Source organism: Lathamus discolor, chromosome Z (assembly GCF_037157495.1).
Source record: "Lathamus discolor isolate bLatDis1 chromosome Z, bLatDis1.hap1, whole genome shotgun sequence".
Classification (NCBI taxonomy): domain Eukaryota; kingdom Metazoa; phylum Chordata; class Aves; order Psittaciformes; family Psittacidae; genus Lathamus; species Lathamus discolor.
Window position 1 is genome coordinate 5,143,933 of NC_088909.1, and position 25,970 is coordinate 5,169,902.

Genomic DNA, 25,970 nt, shown 5'->3' on the forward strand with positions numbered 1-25,970 from the left:
TGTGTAAGAAGTATCAGGGAGCAGCAAGAGCTGATACAGGGATCTAAGAACAACAGAGCTCCCATACCTCAGCAAGGTGAGCAGGACAGGCCTATGCAGCAGCCAGGTCCAGCGAACAATTCAGAACAAGTATGTCCACAGTGTAAGGTCAAGCTAGGAATATGAATTAGGATGAAGTCCAGTGACAGAACTCAGAACCAGGCACACACCAGTAATTGCTAGGCATGTCCCTAGGGACAAGGCAGATCTAAAGTCAGGCCAGTAGCTGAGTCTGGGACCACATGCCTACAGCCAGGCACAGGCGTGACCCTGACTAAACTGGAGACCCATACTCCTACAGCATAGACAAGCTAGGGCATAAACCCTCCAGGATCAGCTGAAATGGGTCTCCTGGGCCCACGGGAGGGGGTGTGAGAAGGTTCCAGGTGAGGCTGGTTGATGCTTTCAGTCTGTTACTGCCCTCAGGTCTTGATAGAAAGAGATGTGTTTTCATCTTTCAAGCAGCAGCTGAAGCAGATAAGTTTTCCCTAGGGTGGAAAGAGAAGCAATAGAAGATTTCAAAAGAAATGTCTTACTTTACAAAGCCTTACAGCTTACACACCACAATGGTTTCTTGTTGATGAACAATATAGGTAGCTAGTTTTTATGGCCTGTGGGTTATGCAAGAGAACACTTACTGTAAGAATCCTAACCAAGGCCAAGCTGAGAGGGTTGTCAAAATGAAAAGCAGTGATTCTATTTAGGATTTTAAAAGGGATTTGATCCTGAGCAATGTTAACCATTTCTTGAGAGGTCATAAGACTTCCACTTCCATCACCACTTCCCTGTACTAACTTCTCAGTCTTGGCCTTGTAATTTCCAGGAATCTCTGAATCATACAGAAACTGAACTGGTGCACAAGACTTTCTACTAATATTTTTGTAAATGCCTTAATGCTTTAATTACTTTGCACAGAGCTGCAGAAATCTTAAGTCTTCGTCTTAACACATTATAGAGACATTGACTTGGTTTCTTGTGGATGTGGATATGTATATGCATAAGGGTATCTAGGTGTTCCGGCCCATGAGTAGAGAGTAGCTGTTTTGTCCTAATGGTTTTGGAAGCTGCTGTGCACTAACCAAAACTACCTCAAAGACTAACTAGACTGATGGAGAATTTTAACACAATTTTTAGGCTTATGTTAAGCAAATCTGCATCATGTGTTTTAAAGAAGTTTATTATAGAATCATATTTATGACACAACAAATACAGCACATTAAGGGTTACTATTAAACATATAGTTGGAGAAGTCCAATTTCTCATTACGCTTTACTGAAAAACACATCTGTCCACTTCTTGTTATGAACCATTGCTAAGAAAAAATAAAAAAAAATGTTTTAGTTTGGTTTTCAAATGGAAAAAGTTGTACTGGGCTAATGGATACCTATTTAAAATTGCAGCATTGATGTCTATAAACAGTGCATATATAAGTAACATCATGTTATTTGGTGAAAGTTCTTACCTACTGATTCTTTTGTCTCTGAAAACATAAGCTTGAGAATCTGAGAGTCAGAAGCTTTCTTTTGACAGCCTATTTCTTGTACAGGGGAAGCAGGACTAACCAGCCAACTTCTGAGGGCTTTCAGTTTTGCTAAAAATGTATAGTCGTTAAGGCAATTACTGAAACTGAATTAATTGCCTGTGGAATTCACTTTATGAACTTTTTTCCCACATACTTTAAAAAAAAAACCAAAAACATATCTTTCATATATTATAATGGTTCTGAGTCATGCCTTCCTGCTCTTAAGGGTCTCTTTGCTTATCTTATGACCCTCTGTTCCCCATGGCTACACTGCTCACATAGCTTTTATTATATTTTTTCCTTGCTTAGGAAGCTCTAATATATTGTTCTGGAAATTTGTGAGTAGGTAGTGCTCTGGGGTTTTGTTTCATTTTGTTTTAACATATCCCCCCCCCCCCCCCCCCCCGGTAAAGACCGCTTGATTTCCTCCTTGATTCTTGCTTCAGATGTTGAAAGTCCAGAATTCCCTGCACTTCTGAATGTCAGGATAGCTGGTGCTCAACTGTGATCTCACCAGAACCAACCCAACCTATGTGTTTTTCCTGGCTTCACTGGCACGTAACAATAGTAATGACAGAGTAATGGGATGCTAAAAGATGTAAATATGTCTTTCTATGACTGAACTGAGAGCAGCATGCGTACGTTTACCTTTGCTCCTGAACAGTACCGGTTTAGAGGACTTTGGGCTCAGTGCTGGAGCCCAAAGCGCACACTGCTTCAAGGTCTGTGCCCTCAGATTACACAATCAAATGCGTTCTGTTACCTGCACTGAGTTCAGAGCAGACAGATGCCAGCAGGCCCGGCCTGGGCTTCCTGGAACTGTAAAGCAGCCCCAATACCCTCAGTGCCAAGCCATGTGAACAAAGAGGACCCCAAACCTGCTGTCATCCTATGGCCATGGGACCAAACCTTTTCAGATGCCACCGTTACCCTTTGGTGCCACCTGAACCATGTCACGGCCATGGGCTTATCGTGGTGCCTGTCCTAGCACCCACTCACCTCAGACCACTCCCTCTGGTGCAGGCTGTGATGTAAACAGCAGTGGGTTGAGAAAAAAATGGGAACTACAAGTGAGAAAGATACAGGGACCAGTGGGTTGTACTGCAAAGGGCACTCGGGGAGAGAGGGGCTCTGAGCGATGACGGAACGCGGCCGCCACAAAGACCTGAGGGAACCAGCTCACAGTGCGCCACACTCAACATGGCGGCAACAACACTCCAGCCCCGCCACACTCTTCTCGCTTTCGATTGGCGACGAGCGCTGTCAGTCAGTGATGTCAGCCAATCAGCGTGCCCGCAGGCGGCGCTGCGGCCTTATCCTGCTGAAGGGTGCTCTGTCGCCGTTGAGGTGCGGGATGAGCTACCCGCGCTGGGTGCTGTGTCCGCGGCCCTTCCTGCGGAGCCCTTGGGCGGCGCTGCGGGGGCCGCGCCGCGTCTCGGTGGCGGCGGGTCTGTACCGGTGCTCGCCAGGCACCAGCAGTGCCTCCGTCGCGGGTATGGAGGAGCTGCTGAGCCGTTCCGTGCCGCCGCTGCCACCCTACGAGACCAAGGAGAAGGCGCCGCCCCCCGCGGAGCTGCGCAGCGCGGAGTTCGTGCGGTACTACCGCGGCCTGCAGGCCGGGCCGCCCCGCGCCGAGCTCCTCACGCGCTTGGCCCGTGACTTCGGCGTGGATCATGGGCGGGTGGCGGAGTTCAGCGCCAAGGTGCTGCAGGCCCGTGAGCAGCAGAGGGAGCTGGGCGCCCTGCTGCAGGCCGAGGACCGGCTCCGCTACTACCTCAACCCCCAGTACCGCGGTCTCTTCCAGCACCTGGGCCGCCTCGAGGGTGGGCTGCGTTTCCTGGTGGAGCTGAGGGGCGACCTGGTGGAGGGGCTGGCGAGCAAGGCGGTGGATGGGCCGCATGTCAAGGTGAGGGCTGGGCTGAGCTCGGGTGGATCTGAAATGGAGGGGACGTGGTTTGGGGCTTCTTACTCATGGAGCTACTCCTGGAACATCCATGTTCGGCTGGAAGGTGTCCCATGACCCTGGTTCACTGTTGGGGTCTCCGTGGTGTGATGGGAGGGAAGCCTTTTCCGTAGTCCATGGCACAAGTGGGAGATGGGTTTGTTGATAGCTCATGAAGGGAGCAGCCCATGGTGTGAAGCAATGGGATTTCCAAAGTCAGGTGGTGGTGGGAGGCTGGGCTGCCTTAGGACAGTGGAGGAAGTGCCACAATGATGCAGCATGACATAATGCAGCTGATGGGGCTGTAAAGCAGTGTCGGGTGCTTACTGCAGCAGTGATGTGTAGTGGCGTGACTCCAAAGTCTGATAGAGGGCTACAAGTCACACAGTGGCCATGTAATGCTAATGATGAATAATACCAACGGGAGAAAAAAGTTGTCACGACTTAGCTTAGTAGTATGTAGAAAATAACTGAGGTGGAGCATCAGTTCAGTTTCGGTGCCCACTGTACAAAAAAATAAGATGTGGACAGGCTGGAGAGGATCCAGAGAAGAGCCACAGAGGACTGGGGGGTCTGCCACGTGTTCAGAGGCTGAGAGAGCTGGACTTGCTCAGCCTGGAGAAAAGAAGGCTCAGGAGAGTCTTTATCACCATGTTCCAGTATTTAAAGGGTGGTTGTAGTGTGTGACTTACAAGTTACTCGTGGTGGGATTTTGGTTGGACACAAAAGGAAATTTTTTCCCAATGAAAACAGCCATTAGAATAATCTCTCCAGTGAAGGGACAGTTTTCCCACCAGAGATTTGGTTGGACAAGATGCTGGGACAATTAATCTATGTCATGCTTTACCAAGAAAGGTGGGACCAGATGATCCTTGAGGTTCCTTCCAACCTGGAATTCTATGATTTCATGATCCCCAGTGATTACAAGCTAGAGTGAGGTGACATGAGTATGGAGGAAGGAATGATACTGGAGATGATAGTGGCAGGAGGTGGCAAGACTTCCCAGAAGACGGGAAGAAAGACAGGAAGTTGGTCAGATGCATTGACCAACTTGTTTGTTGAAATTCAGATCCAAATTAAGTTTGACAAGAAGGGATGTTTCTTAACATCCATGATCATCATATAACTGAAGGAGCAACAGCACTGGTAAGATTCCACATCCAGCTGGATCATCTTAAGTACAAGCAGACTGAAGTTGCAAAATTAGCAAGATAGAAATGTGTAAAACAGCTGAGTGTACATGCATCAAATAATACCGTATGTTCAGAAACACACTAAAGCTGTTCAAAAGTAGAAAAATACTGTCTGCAGAACTAAAGCTTCATTGAAAGTGCTGTAGTAAGCATTCTGTTACATCGTTTTCTCAAAATACTTTTTTAAATATCTGGGTTCATTGTACGATTAGGCTTAGCTATACGTATCTGTTCTTACAGTCATTTTAGCACTTGATCATTTTTATTTTTCCAACATGATATATTCTAAGAATGAGAGTTGGTGATAGGTAGTGCATACGCCAGGAAAGATTAAGCTAGAACTAGTTTGTGTTGGTTTTTGTTTGTGACCATGTTGGCTCTAAGAATTTGATCTGGATACTGTTTCTTTTCAGTTTAGAGTTTCATTTAGGTCGTTCTCATCTATTTTCCACAGCAGCCAAGAGCTATGTGCTATTCCAGTGTTCTTTTCTAGCGTGACTGGGAAAGGTCTAATGTCTTGCTTCTGAAAGAAGCATCTTGTTCAGCTTTAAGAATCTATTTGCTTCCATTGCAAGTAAGCATCAGAATAATCATAAGCATCCAAGGGAGCACCCATACTGCAGTCTCTGCCGTGGAGCTGATTACTAGTTGGTTCAAATAATTTGCAGAGAAGTGCTGTGAGGGCATATGCATTTGATACCTTAAGCTGTAGGTGTGAGATGTTACCTATTTACCTGAGGCTAAATATCAGGAGCAGAGAAGACTATATGGGAGAATATTCAGGCTATAGATTTGATGGTGGAGTGTGTGTGTGTGTATTAAGGAAGAAGGAATTTGAGTAGGGAACTATTCTCGTGATACAAAATGTGTTTTGGGATCGTGTAGTGAACAGTTTCAGAATGGTTCTTTGCTGGTTTCCCTAACTCTATGAAAGAGAAGAAAAAAGGTATAGAAAAGCTCTGGAACTTGGGATGGATGCTACTGCGTGAGGATTTACTATTACATATGAAGAATTCTTGTCTCCCTGAATTTCTTAAGGTACTATTTTAAAAAAAGGAAGATGCAAATTACCTCATAATTGTTTCTCTGTTGGTTTCACTGTCCCCGAATCGTTAACAAAATAGATGATGTACTGCAAACTGGTGCAGTATTGCCTTCAAGTATACACCTCTTCAGTTGTCTGTCATAAATCACCTCTTAAGCTGAAGAAAATGTAGAAATACAGACTTTGATTTTATGTACTGTGTGACCTCTGCCTAGCTGCAGCACACTCCAAAATGTCTCACTATTAGACTTGTGAAAGATTCTGAGCACTGAAGTCACTGAATTGTTTTAACAATGTCCATGAAGTCTGAAGTCCTAGTGCTGTGACTGTCAGGACCCAGAGTAAGGCAGACTGGGTTGAAAAAGCTGATTAGTGGCTACCTTACTAGAGGAATTCCGTAGATCTTGAACATAAACCCTGAAGATTGCACTAGAAATACTTAATATGATGGATTTTGCAAAGAGAAGGAACATGCTAAGGATAGGGCTTAGTTTATATTTTAGTTAGTTACTACAAGGCAGAATCATCACAAGAGCAAGAGAAAAATTATAGGTGTTCTCAGAGACAAGTTGTTACGACACAATAAATATCTTTCTGTGAATGTGTGAAAGATGATGAATACTGTTGACACAAGATTCTTGATAATCAGATGACAAAAAATTAGTGGCAAAGTGTACTTTCGAAGCTATTCAGCCTTTTCTCCCCAAAAGAATCCACCAAAAATACCCACAGGACATATGGTGAAGAGAATTTTTTCCTCGTAATCTGTCGCAGAGATGGGTTTTCTTTTCTGTTAAATACATAAATCAGTTATTACTATCGTAAGCCTCATGGCTAATGTTAAGATGACTTCAAACAAATGCACAGTACTGGCACATTTGAAAGTTAAATTACAGTAAAACTAGGCCTAGTTCTTCTTTCATGATGCTGTTTGAATTTTTTTCCTTTCTCTCTGATATTCTTTCCATGTGTTCTGTTCCCTCCTTCCACCAAAGCACACACGGGTTTTCCACTGCCTTTATAAATGAACTGTTTTTTTGATGAGCCGTTTCAATCTGCAGAGGAAAATTTGCTGAAAATCTGTTTCCTGAGTGTAGTTCTTCCTCTTACCGATCAGAACCCTCTCTCCTTCACTTCTTCTTCTGTGCCAGCATTTTCCACTTGAGATTTTTTTATATTTTGCTAGCTTACTCAGTTTCAGCATTTGAAATATGGACTGTGTTCAAAAAATCACATTATTATTTCAGGTAGCAAATAGTTCAACTGTTGCTTTTAAAGTATACTTCATCTTTCCATGTATTGTAGAAGAACTCAGAGGAAGGTTCAAGTTGCTGGCAAAAGATAATGAAAAAGATAGTACTTTTGTCATATTGATTTATAAATAAGCCTTCCATAATTAAGCAGTAGTTGGTGCGTATCTGTAATCTTGGTACTGTATTGGTCTAATAGAAAAAAAGAAACACTGCTATTGTTTTGGGTACTTTTCCCTTCATAGCAGCTGCTCCTAAACACAACAGGGACCCAAAGTTGAACTTTTCCTTGAATTATTTTCTTTTCTTCAAGCTTTCTCACAGATTTGCACACTGACCTGGATATAACGGAGGAAGATGTTTTCAAATTTCAATGGAGAAATTAGCAATGGTAGGACACACTTTAAGGGAGAATATTTTGTGTGTAGGCTGTACATGGCTTTTTGGGGAGGGGAAATATTTGTCTTGCCTACATCCGTCCACAGAAGGATGTATTTATTTCAGGTATTTGTATGTCCTTGAAAGAACTGTGGTCTCATCAATGAGTATTCATCAATGAATTAGAGCATTTGTTCTCTCAGGTGAAACAGTGTCTATGTGGAGAATCTGAATATTGACACGGTTTGCTTTAAAAATCTAAGAAGCCTTTAACTAGAGAAACAAAATGAAGTTAGAAATTTTTCTATGGAAAAAATTTGGTGTTTACCTGTCAAAAATCCTGCATAGCTGTTTCATTAGTGTAAATTTGATTTAAATTCTAACGTGCATAAAGACAAGCATAACCAGAATTTTATAACGTCTGTGTGTTTGCATGCACACTGAACAATGGAATATGGAAATAAAGTTAAATGGATCTTCTCGATGCTGGAGGAAGATTATGGAGTGCATTATATGGCCTACTGGGATTTTGGTTTTGCCCAAACTAACTAAAATATTTCTTATACAGTCCTTAGCTTTTACTTTGCATTTTGAAAGGCCTGTTCAAATGAGGATTACCCACTGCTGTGTTGTAAATACGAAACATTTTTCTGTTTCGTCTAAACATATCAACAGTGAAGCAGCTTGGACTGTTAAGTATTGGTTGATGGAGCATTTCTATTTTGTGTTTGTTCAACAGGTTACAGTGAAATAACATATACAGGTGATTAAGTCACTTGAAAATGCTAGTGCACGCTTTACTCGTTGTCTAAATGAGCTGAAATGAGGGGGGATAAATTATATATTTAAATTTTTATTTTTTTTTTAGGAATAAGACATCAAACAATATAAAACACAGCCAGGGAAGTTTTCAGCACTGACATTACCTCTGCGGTAATTACTGTTAGCAGTAAAAAAGCAGAAAAAGTCACTTTTATTTGTGTCACACTATTGAATCCTGCTTTGCTGATGAGTGCATTTTTTCAGTATCTCACCAGGGATATTCTCTGTGTATATTTTGAAGTTAAAAACTTCAAACATTCCAAAGCTACAGAAAAGCTCCAGTATCTGAAGGGGGGTATAGGGATGCTGGGGAGGGACTCTTCGTCAGGGACTCTAGTTACAGGACAAGGGGTAATGGGTTAAAACTTAAACAGGGGAAGTTTAGATTGGATATAAGGAGGAAATTCTTTCCTGTTAGGGTGGTGAGTCACTGGAATGGGTTGCCCAGGGAGGTTGTGAGTGCTCCATCCCTGGTGGTGCTCAAGGCCAGGCTGGACAGAGCCTTGTGTGGGATGGTTTAGTGTGAGGTGTCCCTGTCCATGGCAGGGGGGTTGGAACTGGATGATCTTGAGGTCCTTTCCAACCCTAACTGTTCTATGATTCTATGAAAAAGAGCTCTTGTGAGGCTGGTAGGATAATTCTCTTGTAGCCCTGTTGGATATCTAACTAGGAACTAACAGTGGGCTATCTGTTTGATATGCATGGAGTGTTAGTTACTGCTGGTTCATATTATGTTTGTGTTAAATATCTGTGTATGATTTTTCATTGTAGGGGTGTTTTATTTTTTAGTAGTTTTAAACAGAAATTGGTAGTTCTTTCATCAGAGAGGCGGTTTTTGTTAATAAAAATAATTCATTTTTTTTCATAACAGTTTTATTTGTTGCTCAATAAATAGGGACCTGACGTGAAAGTTAAAAAGCTTCTAACTAGCTGTCTTGTAGCAAGAACGCAGAATGAGAAGAAAAAGAATCATGGTTTATTATGCTCAGCTAATAGAAACTGAAGTATAGCTGGTAATTTTAAATACTACTTTGAATATGTATTGTTGCTCAAATTTGAAATGGGGATGCTTAATAATAAATGTGTGCTTTCTTTTTAAATGAAGTGTTGGGTATGTAATTTTGTGATTAGGCCTCTGAAATGAAAATAAGAATTTGCTCAGAACTAAGTTCACGGAATAAGAGAACGTAAGCCAAGACCATCATTGTTGGAGTCAAACCTTTCAGAAACTTAGTATATTTCAGGATGCTAAACACACTCAAGTTTTGCTCAGATTACTTAAATGCATTTTTGATAGTATAAAATGGTTTATGTCTTTCTGCATTATGAAGTGTTGTCAACATACACAGTTGCAGTCAGGTTAGAAGATCATTGTAGTTCCAACTGCAGCTATTCTGATTCTTTGGCCTGCCTGCTGCCCTGTTATTTTATAAAGCATTATTATTTACAGCTGACAGAATTGAGATGTAATTCCCCATCAAAGACTTTACTTTCTTTCATGATCATTACTGAACGCACATCTGCTCCACTTTCTTCTTTGGTTACAATTGTGTTGCTTTTATACAGCTGTATCTTGGACCTGAAGTGGCTCTGTAATGTGTTCTGCATCTTGAAAAGAAGCCTTTGGTGCAGTTGGGCATCATTACATTCTGCGTTATGGAGCATGCTTATTAAACCAGTAGGTGCTTCAAAGAAGCAAAATGAATGATTCCTATGTTTTCCACTTCTTCCAGTCTCTGTGTAGTATAACTGGCTTTCCGCCAAGTCACTCGTTGCCATCTGAGCCGTGTTTACTGCCAATAGATGCAGAGCTGTGTGTTCAAAGTAATGACTAGCAGGAGTGCAGCCATCAGCAGTTTTTCCTCCTAGCTGCTAGACTGCAGCTTGAAATGGCGCTCCAGAAAGCAGAAGAATGACAAGAGAGCAATAGGGGCCTGTAAGTTTGACCCTAGATGTGACAACTCTAGCTTATTTTTTGTGGTTTACAGTGTGTCCTTATGAAAGAAAAACAGACAAGCAGTCCTGGAATACCTGGAGACTTTCACTACACTGAGGGGTATTTGACTAAAAGGTTTTATGGTTATTTTCTAAAAAGTTCAGAGCCATGCAAAAACAGGGATTCACAAGGGAAACATCTTAAAGCCAGAATGAACAAAAAAATCAGAATATGTTTGTTTGGGACAGTAGACTATTAAAACCAATCTGCATATGAGAGAGCACTTGAGCTGAAAGTCAGCTTTTCCACATAAACTGTTGCTGATGAAAGCTCTGTTGGGGTTGCAAGCCAGTACTCACTGAGGGGTGCTGCCCAGGAGCTGGAAGCCCTGTGTGGTTTAGCTGTGCCAGAAAGAGCCCTCTTTTGTAGATGCTGTTACGCAGATAATTAAGGGCTCTTCATGGTACAGCTTGTTCTACCTTCTGCTTTCTCTTTAATCCATTAGACCTGGAAGCATCAGCAAAAGCAGTTTTGCCAGCATAGGTTACAGCTATTCTAAATGCAGTTGAGTGATGTATTATCAGAGTGCATCAAATGTCAGGGTGCCCTGAGCCAACAGTAATTCTCCATTTTTCCCAATAATGTCATATTACAGTAGTTGTGTGCTTTTTTGAGGTAGTAAGACAGCAAATGTATGTTTCCAGTAAACCACTTGAATCATCCGACTTGCTATAAATGTGCAGTAGATCTACTTATTAGGCAGGGCAGGTATAATGCATATGTCTCTTTTAACTATCCTAGTTGCAAGTTCTGACGTAGCTCTCCTTCTTAATGTTATCTATTATGTTACTCCCTGTACCACCTACTGTTGTGTAGGATGGAATTAACCTTGAGATGAGAGAGCAGGAACATTTTAATCAAGGCATTAGTGAAACATTGTGAAGCCTGTCCATTCCTGGGGTGGATTTTGATTAGTGTGATCCCTCATTTCCCCTGAGAGAAATGGCACTTGTTGCAGATAGTCACATATGTGTATTTTTTACAGAGGTTTCTCTTTATGCAGTGCCAGGCATGATGTGGCTTCTGTTGTTTTCCATTTACCCTATAAATGTACTTAAGGTGATTGCTTTTTCTGTAGTATTTCAGTTTTGTATTCATTTAACATTTTTGTTTCTCCTTGCACATACAGGCTTTGTTCAGCCTTATAGTACAGTTTCACCAAAGACTTTGGACACAGATTTTTTTATATAACTGAGGGCTTTACGAAGAAAGACCATCAAAATAATTTACAAATCTTGGGAGAGGTTACCTAGTGGATACTCCCTGTATTTGGAATAAAGCAGTTGACATTTTCACTATTTGAAGCATATGTCAATTTATGTTTCAGTAAATAAGCTCTTCTTCTATATTGGAGGATATTGCTGAAAAAGCATATAGAAAGATAAAAGATTTTCATTTATGACAACTGTTCTGTGCAGATGAATGGCTGTTTTCTTCTAGGTCATTTATGTAGCAGCTGTTTCTGCTCAAAGATAGGTGCAGACAAAAGCCTGGAAAGGTATATTTCACTAACAAAACTTAGTGCAGGGATAGAAAAAAGGGAAACTGAAGGAAAACTTGACTCTCCAGGCACAGAAAAGTGCCAGGATTTGTAAGGAATTTACGTTGCACACTCCATGGCTGTGGTCATTACCAGCAACTTCAGGAGTTTTTATGGGGGGAGTTAATGTAATTCTGGGTTTGGGTGGATTGGTGTAGGTTGAACTTTCTGATCACAGTTGGCTGCAAGCATAGTCAGGGTTCGAAACTTAGTTTTTATAGTATGTTGAATTAAAGAATAAAACTGGCCAATGAGAACCTGCTTTGATATTTGTCTCTTGACACATGCTTCTAGAGCTTTCATCTTTGTTAGGTTAAAAAGTTAAAAAAATTATTTTTGTTTAAAAATAAGTTTGGTTTTTTTTTTCTGTTTTATGGAAGTCCTGAGACTACATCTGAGCTTTGGAAAAATGTTTTAGGTAGCAAGTGTTTTCTGGATAGATTTATGTATTTTTTCTGTTTTTTTGCTTAAATGTAGCAAGCTAAAGTACATTGTAGCATAATTTTTGTCTATGTGCAGCCCTGGCTTAATAAAGGTCTGAATAGAAAGTGGGGAGGTTTTGTTCTTGAATAAATGGTAAGTTAGTTTCAGGTAAGCAAGCCTATGTTTCTGATCAGGCTGCTGGCAAACTGGTGCTGGTACCAGACTGTGGCCTGTATACAAAGCAAATGTAAGACATAAAAATAAGCTCTAGAATCTATTTAGGGGATATTCATGCTATGCTGAGTTCAATAATACTTTCTAAACTCAAAGAATTTTAGACAGAGAAATCCTTAATAATGTAGGCAGCGGGGAATGAGTAGGGACTATAAAATTCATTATGGCTATTAATGTTCCTGAAAGTGTTTCATATTACCTTTGGCTTTAATTCTGTACCATACTTTTCCATATTATTGTGATTTTTGAGTTCTGTAGCCTGCTGCTGGTTTTGCTTTTCCTCCTCAAAAATTTTCATCCTTCCAGAGAAAAAAATCTTTAAAGCCTAGGGGTTTATCTTCATCCTGTTGAAAGGTGCTCGCTTTCTAATTTATGTCCTGAGTGGCATGTACAACTCCTGTGATTGAGTTCTAGAATCCATGCTGAGGTCCAGACTGAAGCATTTTTGTAGTTTACTGGTGAATGAATGTGTCAGTATGTGTTCCAGTGACCTCCAAGTGAGTGACATCTGGAGTCACTCCAGATGTGTTACGTGTCTTGGAGAGTTGTCAAAAGGAGAAAGTGCCATGTGTTAATCATGTGCAGACTGAGTAAATAGCTATTCTTCTAAAGTGAATATCTTTCTCCTAAAGAGCAATGGAAAAAATGTTAACTAAAATACCGATATTAACATTAAATTAATAAGCCAGTACTAATAATCTTCCTAAGGCATGAACACCTGGATACTCAGAAGAGATTCAGATGTAGAAAATTATAGTGAAATTCAAGACTTTGTTTATCAAATTTCCCATCTTTCTTTTTCACAGTATCTAAATCTGAGCACCTATGCAGCCTTCTTGTCAAGACTGCTGAAATACTTATTGTCTGCTTTTCACCCACATTGTTGGGCATTATCTTCCATTTTGCTGTCTGCAGTTTACTATAGGTAGTGTCTTTAACGTTTTCATTGTCATTTCAGTCCACTGTGATGACAGCTGAACTATTGGGTGGTTAATATTCTCAAACAGATGTTAATATTCTCAAACAGACGTGTTAGTTTCCTTGAACTTCCTAGTGTTGTAGTTTGAAATAAAAAGTTATCTTTACTTACATCCCTGTGTTCTACAAAGCTTCTTTAGCAGATAAGTCCATCTTTCTTCTGTTCGCAGGAAATGAATGGAGTTCTAAAGAACATGCTTTCAGAGTGGTTCTCAACAGGATTCCTGAACTTGGAGAGGGTTACTTGGCAATCACCTTGTGAAGTACTACAGAAAATTAGTGAGTAAGTGCTAAAAGTTGCAAATGCTCAATGTAGAGGTTATTAAATGCTTGTGACTGCCCAGATTCACTATTTTCAAGATACTGAAAGGCAAAGTATAAATGAGAAATAGTTGCATTTTACATACTACAGAGCACACTATTTAAAACCAAGTTGAGGAAACAGGGAAGGGGATCATTTGTCCCATAATTTGATCCTGCAGCTCACATACTGCCCTTGTGCTCTGCTGCTTTTTCTTCCAACTTTCTTAGCTACTTTTTCCGCTTCCCCTTGCAGTTGTGTTCAGATTCATGCAAGGATTTAGTCATCTCAGTCAAATATTCTGTAGTGAATAGAGAGTGGAAGTAAAATCTCAGATATGTGGTAAGCATATGCCAAAGAAAACTAGAGAGAGTGGGTGTGCAGTGTGCTTTTACCATCTGCTTTGTCACAGTTTGCTGACGAAATTAACTTTTTTCACTTATGCCCTGATTCTCCTTCTTTTGATTGGAGAGTTTTGTCACTGACATCAGTGAGAAAAGTACTGAGCTTGTAGGTCTGGCAGCTGATCCCTATTTCTAAATGAAAAAAAATACATAATTTTACTTTGTTTTTATTTTCTCATTGAGTTCTGAAGCTGTGCATCCTGTTAGAAACTGGGTTGATATGAAGCGTCGAGTTGGGTCATATAGAAGATGCTACTTTTTTTCTCACTGTGCAATCCCAGGAGAACCACTGATAGTCTTGCATGTTGCACTAACCAGTGATATCTCCAGCAGCATCCAGGTACAGTCACTGATGCATTCAGTAGACAGGAAAGTGCTCTAATTGCAATGTACTTCTTTTAAAGTCCATAATTCCTTATAATTTAGGAATATTTGAGTTTGATTGAGTTTTTTTAAGAGATGAAAGAGTTGACATTTAAAAATTATAGGATTATTCTGTCTATCTCCTGTATGATGTAAGTTGACATTTTTGGGGGTTTGCTCAAGGGCAAGAATAATAAGATATATGTAAGAAAAGAGAGCAAATGAGATAAAAACTTCAAAGCACTAGTGATTATTTCTCAAAGTTCTAAACCACATTACAATTATTTCCTGCACTTGCTAATGGATAAGCAGCTCTTCTTTATACTTTTTTATTAGGTTTTTGTTGTTTCTTACAGAGAGTAATGAATAAACAGTGGGGAAAAGTGTTAACAGGTTTGCAAGTTAAAAAGAAAGGCCCTCTTCTCCATAATGATGGTAGTAACTAGTACTAACTTTTTCTTTCGTTCTCATTTTCCCAGGCCATAGTGAAAGAGGTGCCGCCTTTAGAAACAGAAGATGCAGACAAAATTACAACAGCAGTTTTCTACTCAATCAGTTTAACTCAGCAGGGACTGCAAGGTGTGGAACTTGGGACTTACCTCATCAAGCGTGTTGTAAAAGAGCTGCAGGTACGTGTGGCAGGGTGTACTTAACGTGCTGTTTGGCCAGCCTGCTCCCCTCACATTGATGTTTTAGCTTCCATTTTGTATCATTGCTCAAGGCAAGGAACTGCTAGGTGCTCCCTAACACTTGCAGCTTTTTACCAGGTCAGCCTTTGAAGATGTGTAAAGAATGGTTGGAAGAACATCTATTGGTGAATGTCTACCACACGTAGATACTGTTGCATAGGCGGTATGTACTGTGTGAATTGCTTGTGTTTGCCCAGTCATATGCACAGGTTGATGAGAAGTCAAATTTAGTACATTTCTGTTGAAGGTAGCTTTCATACAGCTGTATTTTGCAATGTAGTGTGTTGTAAGGTTCACTACTGTCTCTCAGTTGAGTGAGTGGAGCCTGCAACCAGGTTTCCTTCTGGGCCCTGATCAATATCTCTTTTCAATGTACCTGACTGTTACTTTTTCAAAATCTTACATCTGCTCCAGTAATAAAAGTACTTCCTGTACATTAACTAGTTAGTTTTATTTTTTGTTATATTGAGTTGCTTCTGGCTATATATACAGTTTTCATGCTTACCTTGAATATGTCTATTTAAAAGCAAAACAACCAACATAACAAAAAACCAAAAAACACACCCCAAAAAAAGGACAGAGGTTTCTTTGCTTGGGCATTTCATGCCGTATAGCAGAGAAGATGTCTTACGTCACAGGAATCAGTTACTTTATGCATGTCACTACTGTGAACTTATGTAGTATCATTGCATGCTTTGGGATTCTTGTTAATAGATTAAGGATTTCTTGTAGAAGCTTCTTGAAAGGAACTGAAGAAAAGAATGAAAATTAATTTACATGTGGAGTGGTGTGAAAGACACCGTCACATTTCTGTGTTGAGTACTTTGTTTAATGGTCTTTACTGCTTAAATTATTGACAAAGCTACCACTTAAAAATAGTAATCACTACTTGTGTTTAAGTTCATTCTTCCAACATTTGGAATAGTAATGGTGTTTGGAAAATCGTCTGTGATTTAGAACTTCAGTTCTACTTACAAAAATAACTTAAAATTGGATGCATCAAATTGCTGCAGCTACAAAATGATTGCTTAGGCAGCTACTGAATCATAGTTGGCTGCCCTGAAATATAGTATTTTCATACTATTATTTTATTTTGCTTTGTTTTGTATAGATATTTTAGCTAAATTTTGTTGCTTTTTGCTTTCAAAATGGCTTTAAGATTAACTGTCTAAAGTGCAGTCATCCAGGTATAATTAGGCCATGTCATCTGTCTGATCTTGACTGAAGAGAAAATGGAACAAATTCATGCTGTTCTCTGCTTTCATATCTTAAAAGTAATTCCTGGATAATTGAGTTGCTTTCATGAAATAACTGTTGACAACATATTTGTCCATCACTAATTACTTAAGACACTAGAAAAGTTCTAAGTTTGAAAGGAAAATAGAGTTCTAAAATTTGATGTGGCCAACAAAAGTATGTGTTTCTTATTTACACTTAGGACAAAGTTTCTATGTGTCGGTGTTTTAAAGTCCAGCCCTTTTTCTGTGTTCATCAACTACATGATCATAGGAAACATTTTGGTTGAGATGCCTTTACATGCATTCTAATCATAAAATTATTGCCTCAAGCTTAAATAATGTATTTGATACTGAAAGCTAAGTGCTTTCCATGCAGTGCCAAAGACTGAGGTCTTCCTCCCCACTGAAATGTGATACACTGCTTTAAGATGTTATGAAAAATGTGCCATTATTAGTAAGATTTTATATGGCAAATCGGACGTGTACTTAGTTGACTATGAATTTGTATTAAAACTTGAACTGCCTTTTAATATTAATTCAAAGCTACAACAACCTCTACACCTTTCCTTTTCTTGATGATAAACCTTGTTGGTATACCACTCCGGGGTTGGAAAAATGCATGAAGGATTTCCAGTAGTGTTTATGATGGATGTGGTTCTCTTAAGTTTTCCTTCCACTCTTTGATGTTAATACTTTTTTCCTTTCTCTTCTTCCCACTTTCTTCCCACTCCTTGATATTTTCTTCCTCATCATTCCAAAATACTGTTCTTGAATTTATTGTCTTGAATTCTGCAAGAGCCATATCCCCAATACGTGTTTTACATCTGTGAAGTGACCCTAAACCATCGCACTCTTGTTATCAGAATGGTCTGATAAACAACAAGGCATTAAAGAAGTGTAACTTTTGTTGTAAACATTGTCACTCCCATCTAAGCAGACTTCACCTTTCAGTGGAAAAAAGCGCTGTGTATTTCAGCTTCAAAATACTTACTCTGAAATTTCCACAAAGTTAGACTGTTCAGGCCAGAGGCAGGGCATATGATGAGTAATACTACTGGCAGTCTATGTTGCCTTTCTCCCAAAATTCTGGAAGTCCTACTTCAGTGCATTAATTGCACACATGTATTTTTGTTTCTCTCTGGTCTGCTGTAAGTAAAGGACTTTCCAAGGTTGTCTGTGCACAGGTTGGACATAATTCTTCAGAGCAGCATTATAGTCACTTACTTTAAAAGGCACAAATGGTATAGCAGGTAGTGCTGAGTTGACTTGGTGGCAGCAGGTGAAACAATATAGCCTCAGCAAAAAATTCTTGGGTCAGAAATCACATCTCATTAAGCAAGCTTCTGGCAGACTCTGTAAAAATAGTTGAAGTCTCAGACAGGAAGAGGATATTTTACCTAACCTTTGCATGGCTTTGCAATAAACAAATCTTTTTTTAAAAGTGCTGCCAAATCACTGAGTAATCCAGGTTACATAAGTTGAGACTCTTAATTTAACTGATAATAAAATGCTTTGGGAAGAGGAGACTGTTTTGAAGGCATCAAGAATTTTGCTTTTCATTTTATCCGAATCACTGATGATTAATACTCTTTTATAACTTGTCATCTGTTTGAGTTAACTTTTGTGGATATCTGCTTGATCTGCAGAATGTTATTTCATTTGTGTTTTCCCAAGGCACTGCAAACTGTTTAAATTTTTTCTATCCTCTACTAAAAATCCTCTATCTGACTTTGCCTTAACTTAACCTGCTGGGACACTTCAACTTGTAACCTCAAAACTGAATCTCAGCTGTCATTCTTCATAAGAAAAACTCCAAATTGGACCTGTCATGAATGTATTATTAGATCAGAAGAAGACATGCACTGTTGTACATATGCTAGTAGCCAGTCTTTTTTTCCCCACCATTGAAGCCTTTATTTGGCAAGGTTTTTAAAAACTGTATGGAAACATTGATTTAGTAAGTACCTACACTACGAAATTATGTCTATAAATTCAGTTTTACCAGATTCCTTAAAATCTCATTCATGGACAATTAAGATAGAGCTTTATTTTTTAGAAATCATAGGATCCCAGACTGGTTTGGATTGGAAGGGACCTTAAAGCTCATTCACTTCCAACCCCCTGCCACAGGCAGGGACACCTTCCACTAGACCAGGTTGCTCCAAACCCCATCCAGCCTGGCCTTGAACAGGGATGGGGCACAATCTTCTTGCTAATTTGCCTGAGCTGGTCACTGCTGAACATGAATTTGTGTAGGGTGGCACTTCTCACCTTCAAAGAACGTCAAGTACAGATACCCTCATGAAAATATTTCTTGCAAATGGGTTTTTATTAGGACTGTTAGGAAAACTGCAGTGGTAGAGACTCTGGCAAAGATTACAACCCTCAGTGTTGAGCGCTGTTAGTTTGAGGCACCGCATAGAACTTAATGGCCCCTGCTTTTGAGTCTTTTTCACTAATCTGAGCAGATGGAGGACCTATGAACTTGAGTCACAGAAATGGGTCCTCAGTTTCATCTCTTTGTATGTGCACTGTTAGCAGTTTGAATCCTTAATCTCCTGCTAGACATTTTTGGCTAGTACAGTAATACTAATTCGGTGAAGGGGAGGGGTATAATGGATATCAGAATAGGACCTTGTGTCGCATACAGAGGGCATTCTGGAGAAAGTGAGCTGCTGTAACTAGGAGATTATTCTTTCTTTCGTAGTTGCTTAACAGAAGTTTGCTATGGAAATAATACAGAAGGTTTTTATAAACAAGCTTCCATTATTTTCTGAGCGTATCCTGTTTACATTAGTTTGGGTAAGCAGTAGGTTGAATTCATGAGTCCATTGTATAGTCTTGTGGTTTTATTAATGTATATCAAGCAGGGAGCAGACAACTGAAATAATCTCTTGTAGTCCTTAATTTAAGCTTGTTTTGTTCTCAGAAAGGAATTGGATTTTGAAACTATTTCAGACAACTAGCAAGAAAACAAACAAACCCCAAATTGGACACTGGGAAACAAGCAGGCAGATGCTTTTTTAGCAAGCTGATAGGTGCTGGTGAATGCGTAGACAGATTTCTCACTAGACAGACATTTAATTCAGGATGTGTTTATAGCCACTCTAAATGGTCTCTAGCTCTGCAGAAGGTACATCATAGCAATTCAGTCTGCAGATGACAGACACAGATAACTGTGGTGAAGCCTTTGAGAAAACTGCTTAGAATTTTATAGCCTGTGGCATTTGGGGGAGAAAACTGATAGCTACTGTGTGACTCAATAGAAATGCTTAACAATTGGTGGCAGATTTTAGCTTTCTGGTTGGACTGTTGATAATTGCTACCTTAATTTAATCTAGGTGACCTGTGGAGATCATAATTTCCAAAACACATTTGGCTTTCATTGATGAAAAATGTGACCTTGGACTACAGCTTTCAGAGCGCAAGACAGCTTCAGATAAGATATGGATAATAGGAGAAATCTGCACTCTCGTGTAATGAAAAAACCCAAATAAATAAAAGACAACCAAACCCAGAAATCCAGCCCAAAACAAAATGAGCAGCTGTTTCTTAATGGTGTGTGGGTTCCTGACAGGAAAATAAACATTAATGGATCTCCACCAATAGTCTTAGAAACTAGCACATCGATTTACCAGCAACATAAATGTGCACACTCCCCTGAATCTATTCATTTTTCTACAAGAAATGGTTGCTCAGATAAGCTCCTACGCTAGAGCATTTGTCAGATAAGTGGTAATCTGTACTGTAGCTTCAAACAGGATCACTTTCCCATGTCTTACCTGTCCTGAGAAGTAAAAATTATTCACAATTTTACATTGTACATATTGATAGCGTAGGAGCAACTAACTTCCTGTTAAATATTTTGTGTTGGTCTTGGTGAACAGGTCACTCCTGAAAGTGAATGATATACAAAGAGCAGTCAACATCACAAAGAAGCAAAGTGTTGGTTCCTTAAGTAGGAGTTTAGCAGTGGTTGTTATTAATTCACAAATATGGGAAAAAAAAATCCTTCATTCTTGCTTTTATCCTTGGCGATGGTGCATAGGTACCCTCTGGGTTTTGCAGTGGGGAGATGAGGTTGATATTGTTAACTCTGTAGAAGCTTAGCTCCTGTGTGAAATGCTCAGTAACAAAATAGTATTTTCAGACCCTGCGCTTTCTTAGCAGTGATGTTGCAGGAGACTTACGGACTTGACTTTGTGGTAACCAGCCTTTTCTTTTGGCCCAGTCAGTTTTTCCTTTACCTGAAAGAAGAGTTTTTGCTTCTCAGATTTCAGCATTACCTCCTCCTTTCCTCTCAGGTTTTAATGACAAACATCTGTGGAGAATTCTTGAAAGAGACCTAAGCAATATGTTCTTAAAGGCACTATCTTTTCTAGGACAAGTAACATAGTTGGGAAAAAAGGAAAACTTGAAGGAAATATGATCCCATCTTCGGGTCAAAAAGAAACACATCCTGAATTCCTTCAACCCCTACCCAGAGCAAAATAGTCTCTAACAACCTTTTTCTCTTATTTTTTTTTTTCTTCTTTTTCACCCCAGCTGCACAATAGTAATGTCTATACTCCCTCTGGAGCACATCTAGTATTTCTGATTGATAGATGATTAATTTAAAAGCTTTTACCAATGTATTCCTGTCTCCTGTGTTCTCTGTGTTATGGATTAAAGAGGAACTTTTAAAGCGCAACAGGAATGAAGGCACAAAGAATGAAACCCAGTTTGAAATCCAGTCTCTTTTGGGGAGAGCTTGTTGCTTCCTAAGAAAGATGATGTGAAAAGGGTACTTCTCATTATAGATTACGGGTCTGTGTTTGTGGACTTCAAGGTTCATATGTAGGTCTGTCACATCCTAGACAGTTGCTGAGTTTGTCATCTATCCTTATTGTGTAGACAAGCAGGAGGGTGCTTCGTCACTGAATCTTCAGAAGAACATTGTGGCCCTCCCTTCTGGTCAGAAACTTATCTAACTGCAGTGAGAGCAGACATGCCAAAGGTCAATTATTTAACAGCAGACTGTTTTAGCAGCGAAGCTACGGCCGTGTGCAGCAGGGTCCCCACTAGTCAGCTTTTAGTGCGCTGATGGAGAAACAAAGGTAGCAAGCAATGCTGCTCGTTACCATCTTAACAAAACTGAAAACTATCAGCTTTTTCTCTAGGAACATTCAGCTTTTTCTCCAGGAACAAGTATCTTGAAGTATTTTTCCAGTCTCCTTTAAAAATTCCGTTTTGTGACATCTTTCTCCCTCTGCTTTCTCCAGATCTATTGTTTTGGGCTCAAAGTGTTGTTCTGTAATAGGAGCTAGCGTTGAATCAAGGAAAGTGTAGCTGACAAGGGGGCATCTGAGCATGACTCTCCTCTGCCATACTAATTAAGATCCTGCTGCTTTAAAGAAAAGTATATTCCAGATGTGATGATTAGATAGACTTCTTGATTGAGAAACACTACAGGAAGGGGATGAAAGGTGATGAAAGGAAGATTTAGTGGGTGCATTTGATTCTGTTTTCAAATTATATAAAGTTATTTTGAATTAGTTTGTGGATAAATGAGCTTTATATCCATAGGGAAGTATTGAGTGAGGGGTTGGGAGAGCAAAGATTTTTCAAGTCTGTAGAGTTGGTTTGTTCTGTTCTCATTTTTGCTCTCATTTGTGCCCTTTTCCTGCCCTCAAATCTATATTTTTAATTACTGTAGCCATTGCTCTCTTTTCAAAATCAGGGGGGAAACGTCTCTAAAAAAGTCTGAACTGTCTAATCCAAGAAACATTCTTTTAATTAAAATATATTTTCTATATCCATGGCTTTTGTAGCCATGGTCTGCAGTAAGGGCACAACCTAATATACTTTTGTTTTATAGATGCTGTATTCTCTAAAATTGAACAGAGAGGTGCTAAGATACCAGCAGAGCCTGCCTTCCACAGACATTGCTTTCTGTAGATTTACAAATGATACTTTTATGAAGTGCATATATAATCTTGCTACAGACTTATGCTTCAGAATTACTCTAAAAAATAAGATACCGTCATGTCCTTTAGTGAAAAAGTCACAGGAGATGAGCTTTGATAGTATTGTACTCTAGCCATGGTAGCAATAGCAATTGAAAATATGACGCAGTCAGGATGTCCTGGGTGCTCTGGTTACAGAAATGGTTGTTTTGTTCAACAACAAACAGAAATTACTGGTTTTATAAAATTATTTATTTTTTCCTTTGGTTTTATAAAATGATTTATTTTTTCCTTTATCCAGTTCCCTACGGAAATGACAGAGACTGTGTTTCTTTGTATCTTGTTCTGTCTTTCTTGTTCCTGTGTGGTCTTGAAGAAGAAGAGCTCTTTGGCTTGCATATCTTTGTGATAAGGGGAGCAAGTGAGGTTAGCCACTTTATACAATTATAAGTCACAAAACTGCAGAGGTGGTAGATTTGAGCTGGCTGGTGTTTTGTAATGCTGGAAGCCAGTAGGACAGCATTAAGCTATTTGGGAAGCTCTGTGTGGTAAGGAAAAAGGTGGTGTAAATAACTGGATGAATGTTATTTCAGTTATTAAAGGTATTTAGAAATGGTGCATGGCTCCAGCCTGTGCTCTTGGCTTCTGCATCCTCATGGCACAGCACGCAGATGGCAGCATGGTGTGGGGCACAGCAGTACCTAAGGATGCAGCCTCGCAGGTGCAATTCCAACAACCCAGCAGCGTGTGTTCCATTAACATTTGGTAGTGTGAGGTAGCATTTCAGCGATGATGACTTTTTAATGGTTATTTCTGTAACACTCAAAGTAGAAAAAATGCATTTTGTAGTCATTTAAAGACAATTTTCTGCTGACATTAAGATACTTCCGTAATGTTGATAAATGTCTTGATTCTGAGCACTTCTACCTATATGAACAGTAATTAAACCACACTGATTGTTTCAGTTCAGCTCCATCTTCCCTCTGTTTCTTGCCCCTGTGTTCCTTCAGCAAGGTTGACTGATGTACTTTTTGTTAATTCCAAGTGACAGTGAGTTTAGCAACCTTCCCTATTCTTCCCATCGGTGTGTTCCAAAACTAACACATTATGTGTTTTGCTTTATGTGTTCACATAGTTAACAGTTTTTACTCATAAATTAGTAGGAGTAGTGAAGTTTTATTTTGTTAAAAGTATTAAACTGTGAATTTTTGGGTTTTTTACTGCAAGTATGCATTTCTAACCTTGCTATTTTATCAGTGTATTTTGGGTATAGCATAAAAAGTAGCTGGCCTGTGTATAAAAAGCCCCTCTTTCAAATCCTTGGGACATACTTCCTTCCATGAAAATCTAGAAATCATTTCTTTTCTGATTTTACAATAGACTGAAATAAGAAACTGCTTTTCATTTAAAAAAAGATAGTTACATATAAAAATGATATTTCATAAGGTTCTTACATATATTTGAAAGGTTTTGAAAACTTGTATGTTTATTATTAAAATTTTTGATGCCTCCAAATAACTTCTTTATAGCATGTGATTGCATTTGTTGATTTCTGCCTGTGAAATCCTGCATCAGAACATAGCGTTGGTAAGCACTGCAGAACTACTTTTAAATAGATGATGTGTGTGGAATATAGCTCAGTCAGGGTTAAAATCTCCTTTGTTCTCCAAGTGCTTTCTAGACACTAACCTGTTACGGGCAGGTGATCTATTGTGTTTGTCTGCGTGTATCATTTAATTCTCAGAATCCCCAGTTGTCACTTGACATCAAGTAAAAGGGTATCAGCTGTTCTTTCACTCAAAACTTCTCATTGTCAATCATGACAAAACTGGTGGTTTATTTTTTTTTTCCCTCTCTCCTGTTGTCTGCAGAAAGAACTTCCTCAGATAAAAGCTTTCTCTACTCTTTCACCTATACCAGGATTCACAAAATGGCTTGTTGGTCTCCTCTCCTCACAAGCAAAAGAACTGGAAAGAAATGAACTGTTTACAGAATCAGAATGGCAAGAAATCTCTGAGATCACAGGAGACACTACTACTGAAACACTGAAGAAGATCTTAAATAACAACGAGTGGGTGAGATCGGAGAAATTAGTTCAAGTGCTCCATTCACCATTTATGAGACTCTGTGCTTGGTACTTGTATGGAGAGAAGCATCGTGGCTATGCCCTTAATCCAGTAGCAAATTTTCATCTTCAGAATGGTTCTGTGATGTGGCGGATAAACTGGATGGCGGACACAAGCCCTCGGGGCATTGCTGCTTCGTGTGGCATGATGGTAAACTACAGGTACTTCTTAGAGGATACAGCCAGCAATAGTGCAGCATACCTGGGCAGTAAACAAATTAAGGCCTCAGAGCAGGTTCTTTCCTTGGTGTCTCAGTTCCAGCAAAACAGCAAGCTTTAATTAAATATTATGAAATCCAAGAACAAGTGTTCCTCACCTATAAAGACCTGTAATAATTTACTCAGCACAGTGCAATGAAAAGTTACCTAGGTTCCAAGTCATCTTGCTTACTTTGCAATATATTCAAAACCTGATTGACTGTGATTGAGCCACTGCAAGTTCTAGATATCTACTATGTGCAAATATGTATGTATGAGGTATGTATTAAAGGGCGAGTAATTCTCTCAGTCAGTTACAGCTCAGTGGTAACTTGGATAGAAAATGCTTGAGCTGTACCATTAGTCTTGATAATAAACCTGTATAAACTGTATCTTTGGAAGGAGCTGCATGTTTTTGGCATAATAATAGTATAGATCGTTCAGTACCAAAGTATCTGGAAAGAAGTACAAAATGAAGGTAATTTTTTTCTCAAATATATTAGCAAAACACTAATCTACAATTTTATTTCAGTAATATCTGTCTTTTTCACCCTCAAAAACTCATGTAAAACCTTTTGGTATTTTTCAAACCCACTAAAAATCTCATTGAATCCTCGCTTTGCTGGAAAATCTTGGTCTCTCAGTGCAGCAGGTATGTAGTACTATATTTGCATTTTCGTCTGCTAAAGTATAATGAGCAAGAAGGAAATGTTCAAATAGAAATAAGAGAGACTGATACTTCAGGATCAGTTGGGAAATGTCCAAATAGGTGTACTATACTTTGGCTCTGGAAATGTTTTAAGCTGATAAAGAGCTTTTTTTATAAAGAGGTAGCTGTGACCTGCAAACCAATAAAACAATATTTGTCACTAAATCCTGTCTTGTGTATTTTGGTGTGTACCTTCCTTCACTTAAGAGCCCTCCTTCAGAAATGATACTGCCACAGCAGAAGGACCATCTGAACAGAATTTCATGCTGGTTTTCAATTTCTGATTTATTTACAATTAAAGTGTAGCTATCTACAGTTCAGCATATCAGACCCGTATCAGAATATCAGACTGAACAAACTACTCACACGTTGCTTTTCCTTTTCTATGTAGTGTGTGCATTTTGCTTGTCAGTTTTTTGTACAGAGCCTTAGGGTGAACATAGGCACTTAACTGTATTGGTACTAAAATTTTCACCATGCAGATTGCTACAAGACACACTGCTTCTGTTTTAACGTGTCAGAAGATAATTTCATTCTCCTGTTGAGTTTTCTAAGCTTTACAAACTTCTTTAGAATTCAGGTTTCAAGGTGAAATTTAGCTGCTTATATAAATATGTACAAGCCGTTCTTGGCTGG

The 25,970-nt window shown here is 39.3% G+C and overlaps 1 protein-coding gene across 2 annotated transcripts; it reads left to right on the top strand.

Annotated features, from left to right (window-relative positions):
• Window positions 1-2,870: 2,870 nt before the first annotated feature.
• On the top strand, window positions 2,871-25,499 carry MLYCD (malonyl-CoA decarboxylase). 2 transcript variants are annotated; one of them, XM_065663064.1, is made up of 5 exons: window positions 2,874-3,467; window positions 13,533-13,645; window positions 14,251-14,407; window positions 14,910-15,059; window positions 24,174-25,499. In XM_065663064.1, the coding sequence occupies exons 1-5, from the start codon at window positions 2,916-2,918 to the stop codon at window positions 24,705-24,707; spliced, it is 1,506 nt and encodes a 501-aa protein (XP_065519136.1). In that variant the 5' UTR covers window positions 2,874-2,915; the 3' UTR covers window positions 24,708-25,499. The 2 variants fall into 2 exon arrangements, with proteins under 2 accessions (XP_065519137.1, XP_065519136.1); XM_065663065.1 differs by lacking the exon at window positions 14,251-14,407 and having other exon boundaries at window positions 2,871-3,467; window positions 13,533-13,641; window positions 24,223-25,499.
• The last annotated feature ends 471 nt before the right edge of the window (window positions 25,500-25,970 follow it).

Excerpts from the sequence above, each read along its gene's own strand:
- MLYCD (XM_065663064.1), top strand. The coding sequence starts at position 2,916 with ATGAGCTACCCGCGCTGGGTGCTGTGTCCGCGGCCCTTCCTGCGGAGC. Across the intron at positions 3,468-13,532 it reads TGGATGGGCCGCATGTCAAG|GAAATGAATGGAGTTCTAAA; the intron begins GTGAGGGCTGGG and ends TTCTGTTCGCAG. Across the intron at positions 13,646-14,250 it reads GTACTACAGAAAATTAGTGA|TTCTGAAGCTGTGCATCCTG; the intron begins GTAAGTGCTAAA and ends TTTCTCATTGAG.